At 39.2% G+C, this 15,970-nt stretch overlaps 1 protein-coding gene across 4 annotated transcripts; it reads left to right on the top strand.

The window, feature by feature from the left end:
• Positions 1-33: 33 nt before the first annotated feature.
• On the top strand, positions 34-15,677 carry st3gal5 (ST3 beta-galactoside alpha-2,3-sialyltransferase 5). Of its 4 annotated transcripts, none has more exons than XM_020634368.3 (9): positions 35-178; positions 2,421-2,664; positions 2,927-3,043; positions 5,790-5,910; positions 7,857-8,066; positions 8,879-9,015; positions 9,856-10,042; positions 12,885-13,043; positions 13,770-15,677. In XM_020634368.3, the coding sequence occupies exons 3-9, from the start codon at positions 3,012-3,014 to the stop codon at positions 14,025-14,027; spliced, it is 1,104 nt and encodes a 367-aa protein (XP_020490024.2). In that variant the 5' UTR covers positions 35-178; positions 2,421-2,664; positions 2,927-3,011; the 3' UTR covers positions 14,028-15,677. The 4 variants fall into 4 exon arrangements, with proteins under 4 accessions (XP_020490023.2, XP_020490024.2, XP_020490025.2 ...); XM_020634369.3 differs by having other exon boundaries at positions 49-178; positions 2,425-2,664; XM_020634367.3 differs by lacking the exon at positions 2,421-2,664 and having other exon boundaries at positions 34-178.
• The last annotated feature ends 293 nt before the right edge of the window (positions 15,678-15,970 follow it).

Here is a 15,970-nt window from a genome sequence, read left to right as displayed (position 1 = left end):
GAGCGGAAACGATGGGGGGGTTACTTCCGGCTACAGACTAACTGGTCATCATTTGGAGGCTGACATCGTGAAGACGTGAAGCTGGGATGAAGACCTACTGGATAAATACTTGATCTTCAAACATGTCTGCGGGACAGGCCATGACAAAGCTGTGGGAGCAGTGGAAGGGTAGATAAATGTGAGTAAATAAATACATTACGTGAAGTGTTGTGAGGGATGTAGTTTGGTGCAGAATGGCGTAAACGCGATCATTGATGTGGTCAACGTAGCCGCTAACTGTTTACGTTAACCACCTTGTCAGATGTAACCTTAAAGACAAACGGAAATACCCGGTAAATACCCGGTAAAGCTGTGTTTGTAATCACCGTAATGTTGTTCTTTTCTTAATGTTAATGTTGTTCTTTTGTGGCGGTCTGCTCGGGTAACGTTACTCCTCTAACAGACGTTAAAATGCGCATTTCTGAAGCTGTTTTATTATTATTATTATTATCTGTTTTATTATTATTGTTATTATTATCTGTTTTATTATTATTGTTATTATTATTATCTGTTTTATTATTATTATTATCTGTTTTATTATTATTATTATTATTATCTGTTTTTGTATTATTTATTATCTGTTTTATTTTAGAGTTTTCAGCAAACGATACAGTAATTATTTCGTAGACAAAACTTCAGCAAAGTGATCATTTTTGTTGGAAACTGATTAAAAGCTAAACCTATACCCACTACGACATTGAACGAACACATGTTGTTATATCTATGCTTATATCTATATATATAAGATATAAGAATATATCTATGCTTCGCGTTTTTATGCAACAATAATACAAATATTCTAAAAATGTAAATAAATGTCAATCACTAAACAGATATTTTTAGAAATTAGTATTTTTACATTTTAAACGTTTATTATATTTTACTATTTTGATTTGTTGACAGTTTTTCACTAGTAACATTTTAAATACCGGCATTAATATTTATAATAATAATAATAATTATTATTATTTAAAAGAAAAGTGCACTCATTAAAACAAAATTTACGGAGCCCCTGAAGTCCCAAAACGTTAGTTAGTTATCTTAGTTAGTTGTTCCCCAAGTGTGGGAGTCAAGATGCCTTTGATTTGTTTTTAAATTATTTTCCCCATTTTCATCAATATACAGAAAATAGTCAAATGCAAAATAAAACCACATCATAAAGTGAAGTGATATGTTAAAAATATTAAAAATGAAAGTAATGACAGTAATGTATGGTGTCTGCTGCTCTTTACACATGAACACACCTGTGTGTGTATTTATTAAGTTCTGTTTGTCCACTCAGTGCTAAAGTCTATACATGGACATTTTTTATATTCTGCTTCTAGTCAAATTCAAATGAACTTTACGGGAAAGTAGTTTGGGTTATGCTGTGACTTACGGAGATGTGAGCGTGTACCCTAAAGCATAAGCTGTAACGTGTTGTTGTTCCTGAAATATGTTCCTGTAAACTGCCAACTTAATGAGCTCAAAAGTAGTGTTCATGAAGTATATAAGAACCCACGACATGCCGTCGTATAAGAGAAATAACATAAGGCTATTTAGTCTGTTTAATAAAGGGATGAGGTATAGACCTGTTCTATTGGAAAGGTATCCTTATGACTTCTGTTGTGATCTGGCGAAATCTGTGAAAATAAAGTTTTGGTGCATTTATAAACATTATACAGGGAAATAAGTGTGGTTGAACTGGTCAGTAACTTGAAAATAAGAATCATGATAAAATCCTGATCATGATTTTGCCATAAAGAAATCGTGATATGATAGTTTTTTCGTATCGCCCACCATTCAGGCCGTTGTTTTCTTTTGTGTTCTTTCTTTAGTAGTAGCAGTGCTTCGATAAGCCTATTAGTGCGTGTGTGTGGCTGTGTGCTAAGTTTTATGCCATAACCAGCGTCAGAGACCGCTGGGTCCACGGTCTCTGGCAGCCTTACTTTGAGGGACGTGAGCTGAAAAGTTTGGGAACCCCTGATCTAAAGTCAATTTAGTAAGATGCTTTTAGCAATAACCAAATGACTTAAACGTACAATATGTACAATTTTTAAACTAAAATATCTGAATTTATAATAAATTGCCTCACCCTATGTTATAACTGTTTGAGTACTTACATTACCTCAAATATTTTATATTTTAACAGTTTTCAAAGCTAGAGAAATCCTTCATTTTTATAGTTCTAACGGGATGTGTCTTGTCATGGCAGCCGCCATGACAGATATGACATGTTTATTCGTTACCATGGAAACGCAGGATGTTACGTTAAAGACCGCTGCATTAGGAAGCTGGAATTACTACTGAAAACTGCCGTCCTGTTGCTGTATGTGCTGCTGTGTTAAAAACGTCATTTAAAATATAGTTTACATCGTCGGTAAACATATTCTCTTCCTCAGGAAGTTTTCCCCCGTTCATCTTCCCTATGGCAAACCTGGAGGGTTTTTTTCACCGGAAGGTGGTGTAGCAGAGAAAACTCCCATGATTCCTCGCCAGCCTCAACATCATCTTCTCTCATTGTATTGATTGAGAGCCCCCTGGTGGCAGAATCTACATTCTGTGCCTTTAACAAGTACACTTCAGTAATGTTCAATATGATCCCCATAACAGTTTGTCCTACCAGCAGTACTGCCAGCATAAAAGGTAATTAATGATGTCTGTGTGTATTTAAACTCGAAAATCTTCAAGAGCATTGCCCTCATTTACAATGACGTCAAGCAGATAAAAAAGATAAACAATGAAACCCCCCCCCCCCCCCCCCCCCAAAAAAAAACATGAAACATCTATTAGTTTCAACAACAATGTGTAATATTTGAACAAAATCTGAAACTAAGTACTATAATTCTGCTGTTTATGTAGTATGTAGAAGCCATCTTGTATTGTAAATGTATCTCTCTGTGTCTAGGACACCGTCCCTGAGAGCCAAGAGGTTTCACGCTTCAGCTGAGAAACTGCAGAAGTTTCCAGAATCCAGTGTGCATGAGAACAACATGAGACCTCTTAAACGCTGGGGCGCACATAGGTGATTTACATACACAGACACACACACACACACACACACACACACACACACACACACACACAAACCACAAAGACTCGTATCTGTTTTCCTTGAACCATGGTCGGTAAATAGGGAAATCTGACTTTCTCTGAGGGACTATTAACTTGCAAATTAACTTGCTCTTCAAGGGCAGTATCAACAAGTCGTCTGAAAGTACAACAGAGTAGAATGTTCACCCTCTGTCTGATCAAGGATATCAAAATCTAACATGTCAAAATCTAATCTAGCTTGTGGAGGTTGCACTCCGATGAGCAGGCTGTTTCCTCAAACAATAGGAAGAATGAGGACAGGCAGCCTGTGAATCACAAAGGGAGACTGTGTGGCTCACATTTCCTAAAGCATTGCCCCTAAAGATCTGCAACTGTATTCAAAATGTACTCGCTTTCTTAACCAGTCCGCCTTTTTTCATTTCAGGTGGGCAAAAACCTCTTTCCTTTTTTACTTCTTTAAACTTTGTGAGGTTATATTTTGAACACAACCTTCTGACTTTTGTGCGGCATGAAAAGATGTAGTGGTCCGCTCAGAAAAGTCCATACATGTACCCCACTCCGTCCTTTTCTTTTCCACTTTTCATTCACTTTGAGGAAAAACACCACGTAGTCAAAGAGAGGAGTTAATACAAGGATAGGAAAAGACAACCCCGGAATAACACTTGCAGTGTTTGCATATGTCTGGGTGGCTTTTAGCGTGTCGGTTGGTTTACACAATCCTCTTCAGAAAAGTGGATCCATTTTTATTGCACAAATACAACAACAATTATCTCATTACAATTTACATGATACTAAAAAGTCTTCACTGAACTTTCTGTTCAGTTAATGAAAGATACTGAACTTGAGTCCACCATGAACATGCGCTTGGCAACAGGAGCAAGATAAAGCTGGTCTTTCCTGTCTTATGATGAAGCTCGTTGCCACAGTTTGTAGATTCCATAGCTCTACATTCATCTTTCACACGGCTGATGTGCTTCGTCTCTTTCTCTTTGTAATGTCATAACCCGGCTCGTGGGTTGTGACAAAAACTGAAGGTGTCGGGTTTTACAAAAGAAAATGATTATTTTATTACAAAAAAACCCAAATTAAATCAACCCATAACAAGACAGATGAGGTGTGTTAAATCAGTATAATCAGTGGTGAATGTTTGGATGTGTGTAAAAGCATTATGATGTATGTGGTGTTGAAGAGTGCACTAACATAATACCTAAACTAAATGAATAATGGTGTCAGCTCAAAGCTTAGGCAAAGAAATGAAATAGCTGTTATATCATCAATCAGCACACTCATTATAAACGTTGTGGTTTGTTTTTGTGGGGGATGACATGTGGGAGAGGAGCCACAGGTCGGATTCAAACCCGGTCAGCATGGAAGACTATAGCGTCAGTATAATGGGGCGTTGGCACTAACCACTACGCTACCGGCGCCGCGTTTTGGTGCTACTTTGATCAAACACGGGGTTTCAACTTTCAGCAAATCATCTGGTATTGTTTTTATTTACGTTTTAAGTCCCACTCTTGGGGACGTTGGGGCTCCCTTACATCCCAGCTTTTTAGTTAGTGGGGTTGTAAAAAGAGAAGAGCTTATTTACAGGTTCAGCCCATGTTAATGAACTATACTTCTATCTGGTTTTCAGGCCTCTAACATTAAAGGGACACTCACCAAAGTGGCATTATCATATGATATATTTCATGATAAATGTCATTATTAATCAAAGTATAAAAAAATGTTTTATCATATTTTTTGCCACATTGTCTAAACTTAAGCCTGATGTCAAACACACCTCATGAACAAGCACATTCTTCTGATTTATAGATCCATCATTTTGTTGGGACAGCTTTGATTCTTTTTCCAAGGAAGGTTGACTACAGTGTCTCCTTGTTGATGCTTTAAATTGTTTTTTTTTTAATGGCTTTTTGAACCTTGCACTGTTTGTCACATACATCATACAAGTGTTAAATACAACTTGTCAGAGCCTCAGTCCACTAATCCAGACGCTTCCTTTTGGCTGATCTCAACCATTGTGATGCTGTCAGTAGATTCTACACTTCAGCTTTTCTCCTTTTTTTTTTTTTTAGATAATTTTAATTTGAAGATAAACTGTAAGCTCTTTCAAACGTGTTAGAGATTAGTACTACAAACTCTCAGCATGGTCGGTGAGAGGAGAGGCTCCTGTGTTAAGCTTGCAGGAGGCTCGGTCTTCCGCAGTGATGACTGTTTGTGGGGTAAATATTAATACAACATGCATACATATTTGCATTATCAGTGAAAAGAGTGGAAAAGGTTATTTCAACTACTACTAACAGGAAAGTAGAAAGTCACACGCACACACACGCCCACACACACCCCTACACCTCATTCAAAAAGGCAGAAATTAACATGTTTACAGCCTGGTTCAAAAAAACAGAAATAGGTCTGATTAGCTGTCTCTAACGGCACAAACTGCACTCCATCAACATGCACTCTTTGTAATTCATTCTCTGCTCATTGGAAATGACCCAGACGTTGTACTCTGGAGGAGGCACAGTAACATCCTTTTAATTGATCACTCACAGGCAGCCTCTCTGAATAATGTCTGGATAAGTGTTCTTAAACTGCTGAATATCGCTTTGTACACTTCACACGGTAGTTGTCCTTTCTTTCCTCTGTTTGTGTGTGTCTCTGTCTGTCTGTCTGTCTGTCTGTCTGTCTGTCTGTGTGTGTGTGTGTGTTTCTAGGTGGCTGTTGGTGTTGTGTGTGGTTTTAGGTTTCCTGTGTTTGGTGTTAGTCTATCTTCCGCTGATAGACACGGAAACAAGCAAACCTCTGGACTGGCATGTCAATCCTGCTCATAAAAAGGTGAGAACATATTATTGAACAGTTTTCTTTTGTAATGTTGTATCGTGAAATAAAATGTATATGAAATGTGTGAAATATAGACCCAGAAGGTTAGTAATAGAAAGATTATTATTTGTGGTGTTAGAAATGAGATGAGTGGTTTATTAAGAATCACTCCTCTGACAACAGGCTTCAAGGATGACGTCATCAAATAAAACTATTCTGCCAATATAATATCACTTCAGCTTTTCGCTGCCCTTGTGTGTGCAATGTGTAGGGATGAGATCAAAACAAAATCAGGGTTAGCACTTCAAGTTTGCAGGGTCCTTGCTCCCTGCTTCAGACTTTCACTGGAGATAATTGCAGACCAACTAAATCACGAGAAACACACAACCCAAGTAAGCAGCCCGGTATCGTCAGACAGCAGCAGCAGCTTTGTGCGCAGCAGCTTGTGCACTCTTTGAGTCAGATAAATGTTTACCGTCTTCTGTACCTGGTAGGGGTGCAAACGAGTACTCAGGTATTAAATAATAATCAGTTACAAAAAAATGTAATCGATAACCGTTTTGTAGTCCACATTTTTGTAAATGTTTCTTGATGCATTTTGGGTTCTTGGATAGGCCTAAATCAAAACAGAAAAAAAGGAGCACGAGCGCAAAAAGAAAGTAGATGACAAACAAAGCGCTGATAAAGGCTCTGTGCTGAAACGCGTCCGTTGTTGATCCGTACGCTGCTACCCTAACAAAAATATCCCTTTAATTAACCCCTTTATGAATTCACAATGAACAAAAAGTCCCAAACAAATGAAATATGCAATATGATCGATGAAAGTTCAGTTCAAATTGTCTTTTTAGTCCACAGAAAAAGAAGGACTTTCACTTTGCGATTACGGCTTTACTCCACCAAACCAAAGACGTTTGATCATCCAGGACAGAGCAGCATAAAGAGATGTTTTCCTATATTTTGGAATTTTAGATGATTATTCTTTTAATAACTACAAAATGGAACAACCTTATAGGGAGAAATAGAGTGTGTCATTACGCACAGAGGAGAAAGATGAAACAGTTCAGCTGTTCTATTGTAACTTCATTAACCAGAGTAAAGTGTGCTCTACACTGCAGACTGGAGTCTTTGTTAACACAATGTTTCTGTCAAAACAGCTTCAACGTGCGATGAGTGCGCACTGATGTCTGCACGTCCGCTCGCCACACTGCTCTAATTATAATAAAGTGTTAAAACGGTCATAAGATACGTCTGTGTGAATTTTTATTTGAGGTTTGCTGTCTGTTGAAGTAAGAAATGTCATATTTGAATGTTAATACAAAGGCCTCTTACTAACAATTATTAAAATCCCGAAGATTCAAATTAATCAATAGATACAGTTGGCATCGCGTCATAGTTGGGGGCGGGGCCTCCCGTGGGGGAAAAGAATCACAGAAAAAAAAAGAACTACAATACGATTACTCGAGTAGTCGCTTTTGCATTTCTGCACCCCTAGTACCTGGTTCCTGCTGCTTCCTGTTGGGTTGAAAGAGCTCACATACTGGAGTTGACAGTGTCCAAGTCAATCGATTTAATTGTTCAAATGAGCCAAGCGTAAAACATTTCCAATGATTTTCTTGTTGTCCAATAAGTTTTGAGGGAAGGATGCAGTTCAACCTTTTTGACTGAAATAATTTTTCACCCATGAAGCCCCATCACAAGATGAATTCAAAATGTGTAGCTTGATGACCTCATTTTAACAAATTATTAATGATGTGAGCGCTCCACAACTTGATTGTGACTTGATCAACAAAAATGATCTGTCATTCTGTCGTTGTTGTGAGCTAACTCAAGGGGGGGAATCTATGGATCATATAGCCAGTCCTGTACTGTACCATGCCCACGGTTAATGACAGATCTGAGAATCTAATTTCTGATGCATAATAACAACAAGTCCTGCTGCATCTGCTCTTCTTTTCCTGCAGCGGGTACATGAGTACGTTCAAGGAGTTCTGGAGGGTCAGTGTCGTCCCGGCAGCACCAGGCATGGCTTGTTAGCTCGTCTTCCTGCCACCAGCAGCGAGACCCAGCCTTTCTTGTGGAAAGACGTGTTGCTTGACGACGACCTCTTTGTGTATCCTCCGCCATTTGGATTTCAAGGATTTCGTGGCAAAGTAGAGGACCTGCTAAAGCAGGTGAATACAACTTCTTTCTTAAATTCTATCATATCTGTTTAATCATAGAAACATGTTGTCATTGTTTCTTGTGTAGCTATATCTATTAAATGGCATTTCTACAATTTCTAAATGATATTACTCATGTTGATATCAACTGTAGTTGTTAACAGTTATAATGCACTTGCACTTTAAAAATGACTCAACGCAGAGAGTTTCTTACATTTCAGAGTCAACAGGATTGAACTGTGAACATGCAGAAACATGCAGCTGCACCTGCGGTTGGAATGAAGTATAGACAGGGTTAGACCATGGCTTTATGTACTCCTGGTCATGTGACCATGTCATGGGGAAGTAGCAGTCCTACATTTGAGTCATTTCTTTTAGTCTTAGAAGTGAGCTGTATGAGGTTTTCTGACATGAGTGAGCGCTAACTATAATAACATTAAAGCTGGATTATTTGTTTCATTTCTTTAAATGATTTAGCCTCCTTGCTTGTGGGGGCAGCAAATGTAGGTCACTGGTGACTTACTAGGAGTGCAACAATTCTCAATATAATATTGAACCAGAGACTCCAAATCATCTCTTAATTATGTTAAAGTGTGTGTAGCGTCTACATCTGCAAAGACATGTGCTTTATCAAGTGTTTAATGAGTCGAGTATCTGACTTAAGTTTGAGCACATTTTGTTGAGAAAAGTCAAAGATTTAAAATGTGTAGATGATGCCTCTCTCTTTTGGGGTAAAACAAACCAGAAGTGCATCCTAATGATTCTGTAAGTACAGTACTTTACTGAGTATATACATTATGTTTCTGTTTCTTTTTTCTTCAAAGTTGCCAGACTCTGCCTCCGCAGTCCAGCCAGGAAACACATCAAATAAATGTTGTCGCTGTGTGGTCATGGGAAATGGAGGCATTCTCCGAGACCTGGCGCTCGGCCCACTGATCGACCGATTTGACGTTATTATCAGGTTAGAAACTCACATGTGATGATATGAGTGTATTAACCTTACACATGATAGTTCTCCACTTAAACCTAGATCAGAGGTGTCAAATTTTCGGCCCGCGAATCCGACCCGCCAGCAGGTTTCATCCAGGCTTTTAAAAAAAGTCACTGATATTTCCAGGAGGAGCTGTATGTGTGAATGCCAACAGACAAATTTTTCACTCAGACTACCGGAGTTTCTCCTGCCAGCCTCCTAGAATTTATTATCAGCAGGCTATCCTCCAGAGAAGAGCTAATGGGAGGAGGGAGTGACATTTATATCCTGTGACAGCTGGACTCTGTTGCTTCAACCGCTACTTCTGCATCATTCTTTTTACATTGCGTTTTTACATCAGGAGACCACCCCCCACCCCCTGTCTTGACAGGGATAGTTTCCCGATGTGAGGTGCATTATGTGAACGGCCAGGTCACATATATGCGAAAACGGCATGATGTGTACCAAAACCCAAACCGGATGGTACACTGAATCACACATTTTTAGTGAAGATTGAGGAGCCACAAACCAAATGAGTTAAATCAGTCCTTCCTCTTTCTCCCTCACTCATCCCCTCTCTCTCTTTTTTTTTACATGGTACTATGTTATAAGGATTTGTTTGCACAGAATTTCCGCTCACTTTGCCACTTATTAAAGGCTATTTGTTTCCTTTCTACTCCTGTACTGTTGTACATCTTCGTTCGTTTTTGTAGCTGTAACTTTCACCACATGACTTGAGCAAAGTGTATCTTGACTCAACACCAGAGTTTCATTTTGACTGTAGTGCTTCATTTCAGTCAATCACTGACTCCTTGTGTCTCCCTCCCGCAGGCTGAACAGTGGTCCTCTGGGAGAGTTCAGTGCTGACGTTGGAAATCGAACCAGCGTCAGGATGAGTTACCCGGAGGGCACGCCGCTCCAGTGGGTGGACGCAGACCCACACGCTCTGTTTGTAGCTGTGGTGTATAAGGGAGTGGACATCAGCTGGATCTCTGCAATGATCAACAAGCTGGCTGTGGTGAGACCGAAGACGTGTGTGCTGTGTCGATTTCATACAACTTCTTCCAAATATGACAGATTCAAATATAAAGCCATTTATTTCTACATGAATTCTGAATAACTGAACGCCGCCACATTTGCTGTGTATTACTTCAATTAAAAGCCCAGTCGTTAATTAGTTTCAACCTCTGAACTCCCCCTGACTCTTTGCCGGTCTTTTTAATTATTTAACTGATTTAACTGCAATGACGAGCCCAGATGAGCCCAGAAACTACCCCGCCCTTCCCTGAACCCCTTAACGGCATGCCCATCATGTGAGCATGAGAGTGCACCCTTGCTCATATCACACACTCAGTGTCATTTCTGCTTAAAGCCTCTCCTTTCCTGTTCCTGTTTTCGATCTAAAATTAAATCTGTTCTCTTTGAAGCATAACTGCGCGTCTACATATTTATCTCATTTAACTGTTATCAACCCTTTTGTGGTCGACTGTTCCCAGTGTATGAATTGGAGTTCATGTCGAGCTATTCGCATAAAAAGCTGCTGGAGGAAGCTGCGATTGAAACCTGTGCATGCGTTGTGGTGTGTGACTAAACCGCTCTGTTAAGAGTGCTGTAAGACGGCTCAGGCAGTTCACACGGAGCTAAATGACTTGAGCTGAAGAACATTTTACCAAACATGGACTCCTGTACTGAATGGACAGGTCATGTTTAAAGAAAGTGGATGCAAAGATATTGTTATCGAGCCCCACGTTACCTGGGTCAGAGTCTGAGAAATATCCCATGACCTAACAGTACATCTTGGACCCAAAGGTTGAGTCACTTTAGAATCTTACAGTAATGTTATCAACAGCCCAAAAAAGAACGATCTCACTTCTCTTTGTACATCCTACCTGGACAAATGTCTGTTTGAAGTCTGAGGTTGTTCTCCACTCTTTTATTGATAGTGTGATTATAGCATCATAAAGTGAACTCTGTTGCTTTGTCCGCTACTTTCACATTTATTTATTTTTTACATCACTTTTTACCTCAGAAGACCCTGCAATGCAGAACCAATTCACATACGCTCTGGGTTATTCTTATCAGTGGAAGAACTGCAGACAGACCACAGGAGGAACTGAAGTGGTTAGGTTACAGTACTTGGTATACCAGCTCCCTCTCCTTCATGCACTTGAAACTGCCTTTCGGTTCCCTCCCTTGTCTGGTCAACAATAATCGAACCAGAGCTTGAAGAAGGGGAGTAGGCTAACACGAATGATATTACGTTTTGCTTTGGAAAAGGGAACTTGGTGGGCTACTGTCAGCTCTTTTGTTGACATGACTTCAGTTCTTAGGCCATCCTGCTTTAGAAACAACACTTCCAGGGAACTTCAGAGAGTTGGTGTCAGCCCAGTTATGAGCAGCCTCAACTGAAAGACCTAGCAGGTACACAGATGTGAGCAGTGGAATTAAGCCCTTTAGGCTACCAATTTTGTTGTTCCCATCCATAAAGCCCGAGGACATCTACCTTTTATATTCCCATTCAGCCAGACAACAGGAAAACCTTTCCTTTTAGCCTTTAATGTCAAGCGTAAAACTTCCCTGTCCGTCCTTTCAACCGGTCTCTGTCACATTTTACCAAAGGCACGCGTGGGTAGCCTGAGGGGAGTAAATATTTAACTTAAGAGTAACATCACAGTTATATAATGCACATTATACCAAGTGGCAGAACAGGAAACACTGTGAGGCACGGGGTATATCTGTGAACTGTGAAACTCAGTGTTATGAAGCCTGCAGGAGAATACGTTTCTAAATTGAAGACACAGATTTCTTTGACTCTGAGGAAGACACAGTGTATTGAATTGGTAGTCCTTTGCACCAAATTGGCCGAAAGTGATTTGTGTGCTCCAGTATTTTCTTTGGTTCCTGTCAAGATCAGCATGTGACCGGCCCTCACGAGTACAGCCCATTTGGTGCCGCTCAGATTCACACACACACACAAGCCGTTTCATGCCCTGCGCAGCGCACAGCGACACACACAACAAGCTAACATGTTAGCTGTGTAGACGTGGGGTGCCCATTAGCAGAGGAGAAAAAGGTTCGACATACAGGAGAAGAAATGCACAACGTTCTCCTGCACTCGCTCCCTCCTCACCGCTCACTCACCTCTGCTCTGCCAGTCTGCTCGCTCACTCTCTCTCTCTCAAATTCAAATTCAAATTCAAATTCAAATGAGCTTTATTCACATGACAGATCAACAATCTATGTTGCCAAAGCAGTACAGAAAACATTTTGAACAGCAAATGATTAAGATATATCCAATAAACAAATACAACAAATATGAATAAAAGACAATAACAATAACATGAATTCTTTTTGCAGTGTATTTCTATGAAACATTAGGTGTATTTTGTCTCAGTTTGTGACAATCATGAACATATTTAGCAGCTCTCTCTCTCTCTCTCTCTCTCTCTCTCTCTCTCTCGCAGGCTGGGGGAGAGCAGCTTGTTAACAATTTGAATTAATATTCCTGTAATAATATTTGGTTAAGGAGAGAAACTTAAATAATAGAACCTCATTGTATTATCAAAAAGTCTGACCTGATGTGAGTCAGTAAATAAACATGCAAACACAAATAGCGAGTGATAATGAGTGATCATTTCTTCAGGAGTCAGGGAGAATTCAGCTGAACAGAGTGATGAATGCATTACCATTGCTCTTAAAAGAACATTTATTTTAGTTTTAAAGTGTTACAGTTTCAATTCCTGCTCTGCATGTTATTTATTTTGAATAATAAATTTTTTGAAGAGACATGCTTGTGCTTTATAGCTACATGAATCTTATTATTTGACATGATTTAAGCCTTTGTGTGCTCTGTGTTGCAGCCTCTGTGGGACTGGCTCTTTTTCTGGCAGAAGGTTCCAAGTCAGATCCCTGTTGAGCCCCACAGGTTCAGACTTCTAAACCCTCATGTCGTCAGAGAGACGGCGCTGCACCTTCTGAAATACCCTGCGCCCAGACCACGCCTGTGGGGCAGCGACCAGGTAAAAGACACTTCCTGTTCTGCCGCTTAGATCTGTCTGTCTGTCTGTGTGGTTCTTACTAACTATTATTATCAAACTAACTATTTCAGTCAGTATGCAGACGTTTATTGCACAACCAGCGTCTTAATTCAATCTAAGATCTGTTTTAAAGTCACAGACATCATAAACTCTTTTCCAGGTCTCACATCTCAACATTAGTGCAGCTTCTCTGGGTTTCTGAGAGCCCTTGACATGAAGATACAGCATTATTATTTATTTTATTTTTTTAAAAAAGTGGTTCCCCCTTGTGGTTGAATCTTGTTATTGCAATTCTCCCATTATCACACAATCTTTATTTGTTTAGCGCCAATTCATAACAAGTGTTATTTCGAGACACTTTACAAAAAGCAGGTAAAAGACCTTACTCTTAGCTATATTACATTAATCAAACTGTTATAAAAACTGTTGTAATTGTAAAACCTTAAACGTTCTGGTTTTTCCATGCTTTAATTTATCAGTAGTAATATTATGGATGTAAAGGCAGAAAGAGTGGCTGACAATGATAACATCATGACTTTGCTTGGGTCACTGATACAGGAGATTTGTTGCATGTGTTTAAAGAGCAATCTCATGTTTCTACATTGTCCTCATTTGTCCTTAATAACTAAACCACCAGATGTATGTTCTGTAAAATGAATTTAGTGTTTCATTTATCTTTTTTTTGTTCTTCTTTTTGTCCCCCCACAGAATGTGCCCACCATCGGTGTCTCTGCACTCACTCTAGCCAGTCTTCTGTGTGATGAGGTCAGCCTGGCAGGCTTTGGCTACAATCTGTCCCAGCAGGGGGCACCACTGCACTACTACGACCACCTGTCCATGAGTGCCATGCTGCAGCAGAAGATGCACAATGTGGGCAAGGAGACTGAAATCCTACAAAGCCTTGTCAAAGAGGGAACCATCACTGACCTGACCGGGGGGATTCACTGCTCCTTCTGCCCCAGCTGATCCCAAGCCTCTTTCCAATAAAGCACTTTCCTCTCTTGCTTTAAGTGCTTCAAAGAACAAACATCACACTCTTTGTGTTTACAGAGAAGTGGCAATATGAAAGAAATTAGACTTTAGACTTTTTTGGACTTACAAACACTTGGCATGAAAGAGGTGATGGAAAAAAAACAGTTGAGAGTTAAACTTTGCATGAAGGCCAAGAAAATGGAGCGCAATAAGTAATATTTGTCTCAAATGACACAAAAACATCAGGAGAGAACTTTAGGAAACGTGAATTTCTCCTGGGATTTTAGTGTCTTTCTGCAGCAGATTCATTCGTCAACAATAGACTTTTAAACTAACCAGTGAAATATAGGTACACCCATGGCATCTACAAGTTCTCATCCATTGGTTTGTGCAATACGGTTGTGAAGCTTAGAATTAGGCTTGATGACAGTCGCCTTCTTGTGATTTGTAAGCCAGGAGTGACCATATTTGAATAAGAGGTTGGAGCCTGGGAGGGTCGGTATCACCTAACACCAGATGGGGTGCTGATTTCAAGTAAAACAAACATTCAAGGGGTGTCTTTTGTACAGCTAAATGGTTAGCTATGTTTTTCCTGTTGCCATGCTAATGACTTGCCAATCGCTTTATGTTCTTATTTGTTTGGGACCGTATTTCACAATTACCTCTGCAGTGTTTCCATTCCGTTGGTTAATTTCTTTTAGTTGTATACAGTCGAGTTGACTGTAGTAATACATGTTTAACTTTCCTCCTGCTGTAGTTAGCACTGCGTCAAGTTCTACAGTACTTCCTCATCGTTATTATGATGGTAGTTCTTCATGGTTCAATGGTGAGTCATAGTTATCATCAAAACGTGGTTATAAAGACATTCTGTCCACTTTCAGACTGAGCGTCGGAGCCTCTGATCAGACGTTGGTATTAATGTTCACACTGGAAGATCTAAATCTACATCTAAGGAAACGGTGAAACAGAACTGGTACTTTTGTGACATAGATCTGTATTTATAAGCACATTTATTAATTTATTGTAAATCCGCTCAATTATTTTACAGCTATTGTTTACTTTTTGGTCTGTGATTTTTTTGGTTGAGTTATACATGAAGATTTACATTAATTCATATTTTTTATTTGTATTTTGTCAAATAAACTGCTCAAACTAAGTTTATTTATAGAAAAGAAAAGTTTTAATTAAATCATAACATTTTGTATTTTTGTAATGTCGTCATTGAAAACTGTGTCATGTCAGATGTAACTTTTACAACGTCATGCTTTTAATCTGCTATTTGAGTTCTTACAACATGTTCTTCCTTCATTTTGAGGGGTCGTGTTGTCAGTAGAAGTACTAAATTGCGTACATGGCTGATAACAGGACATGCTTATTATTAAAAAAGGTAGATCTATGGAATAAAAAAACAGTGAAATGCTCAATTTAATGTGAATTTTACCTACGAGGTTTGTTTAAACTGGACTCTGGTCTTTCTGAGTTACTAATATGTACCACTCCCATTATTACTGTAAGACATCACATGAAAATGTAAGTTTATGATGCTGCTCCCTTTGTTACGCTGATTTTGTATTTCACAAGTCGTAATTTATTGCTCTGTTTCCCCTAATTAAAATGTAAATAAATAAGAACAAGAAAACATTAGAGAGGATTATTGTTGTGTTTTGTTTTTCTATGTAATTATTCTTGAAGTATCCATTTAACATCTTTGAGTGGACTATGACAACCAGCATTTATCGACTTTATTAGCGTCCTAGGTATAACTTCATTAGAGGCGGCTTTGACTCAGTTGGTAGAGTCGGTCGTCTCTTAAGCGGAAGTTTGGTAGTTCGATCCCCGCAGCCACATGTCTGATGTGTTCTTGGGCAAAGAGAAAGGTACATTGGTTAAATCATGTAAGGTTGGCACAGTTGGTAGAGTCCGTCATCTCAAGGTCA

The sequence above is a fragment of the Labrus bergylta genome, chromosome 9 (assembly GCF_963930695.1).
Source record: "Labrus bergylta chromosome 9, fLabBer1.1, whole genome shotgun sequence".
NCBI lineage: Eukaryota > Metazoa > Chordata > Actinopteri > Labriformes > Labridae > Labrus > Labrus bergylta.
This window is presented reverse-complemented; position numbering and strand designations above follow the sequence as displayed.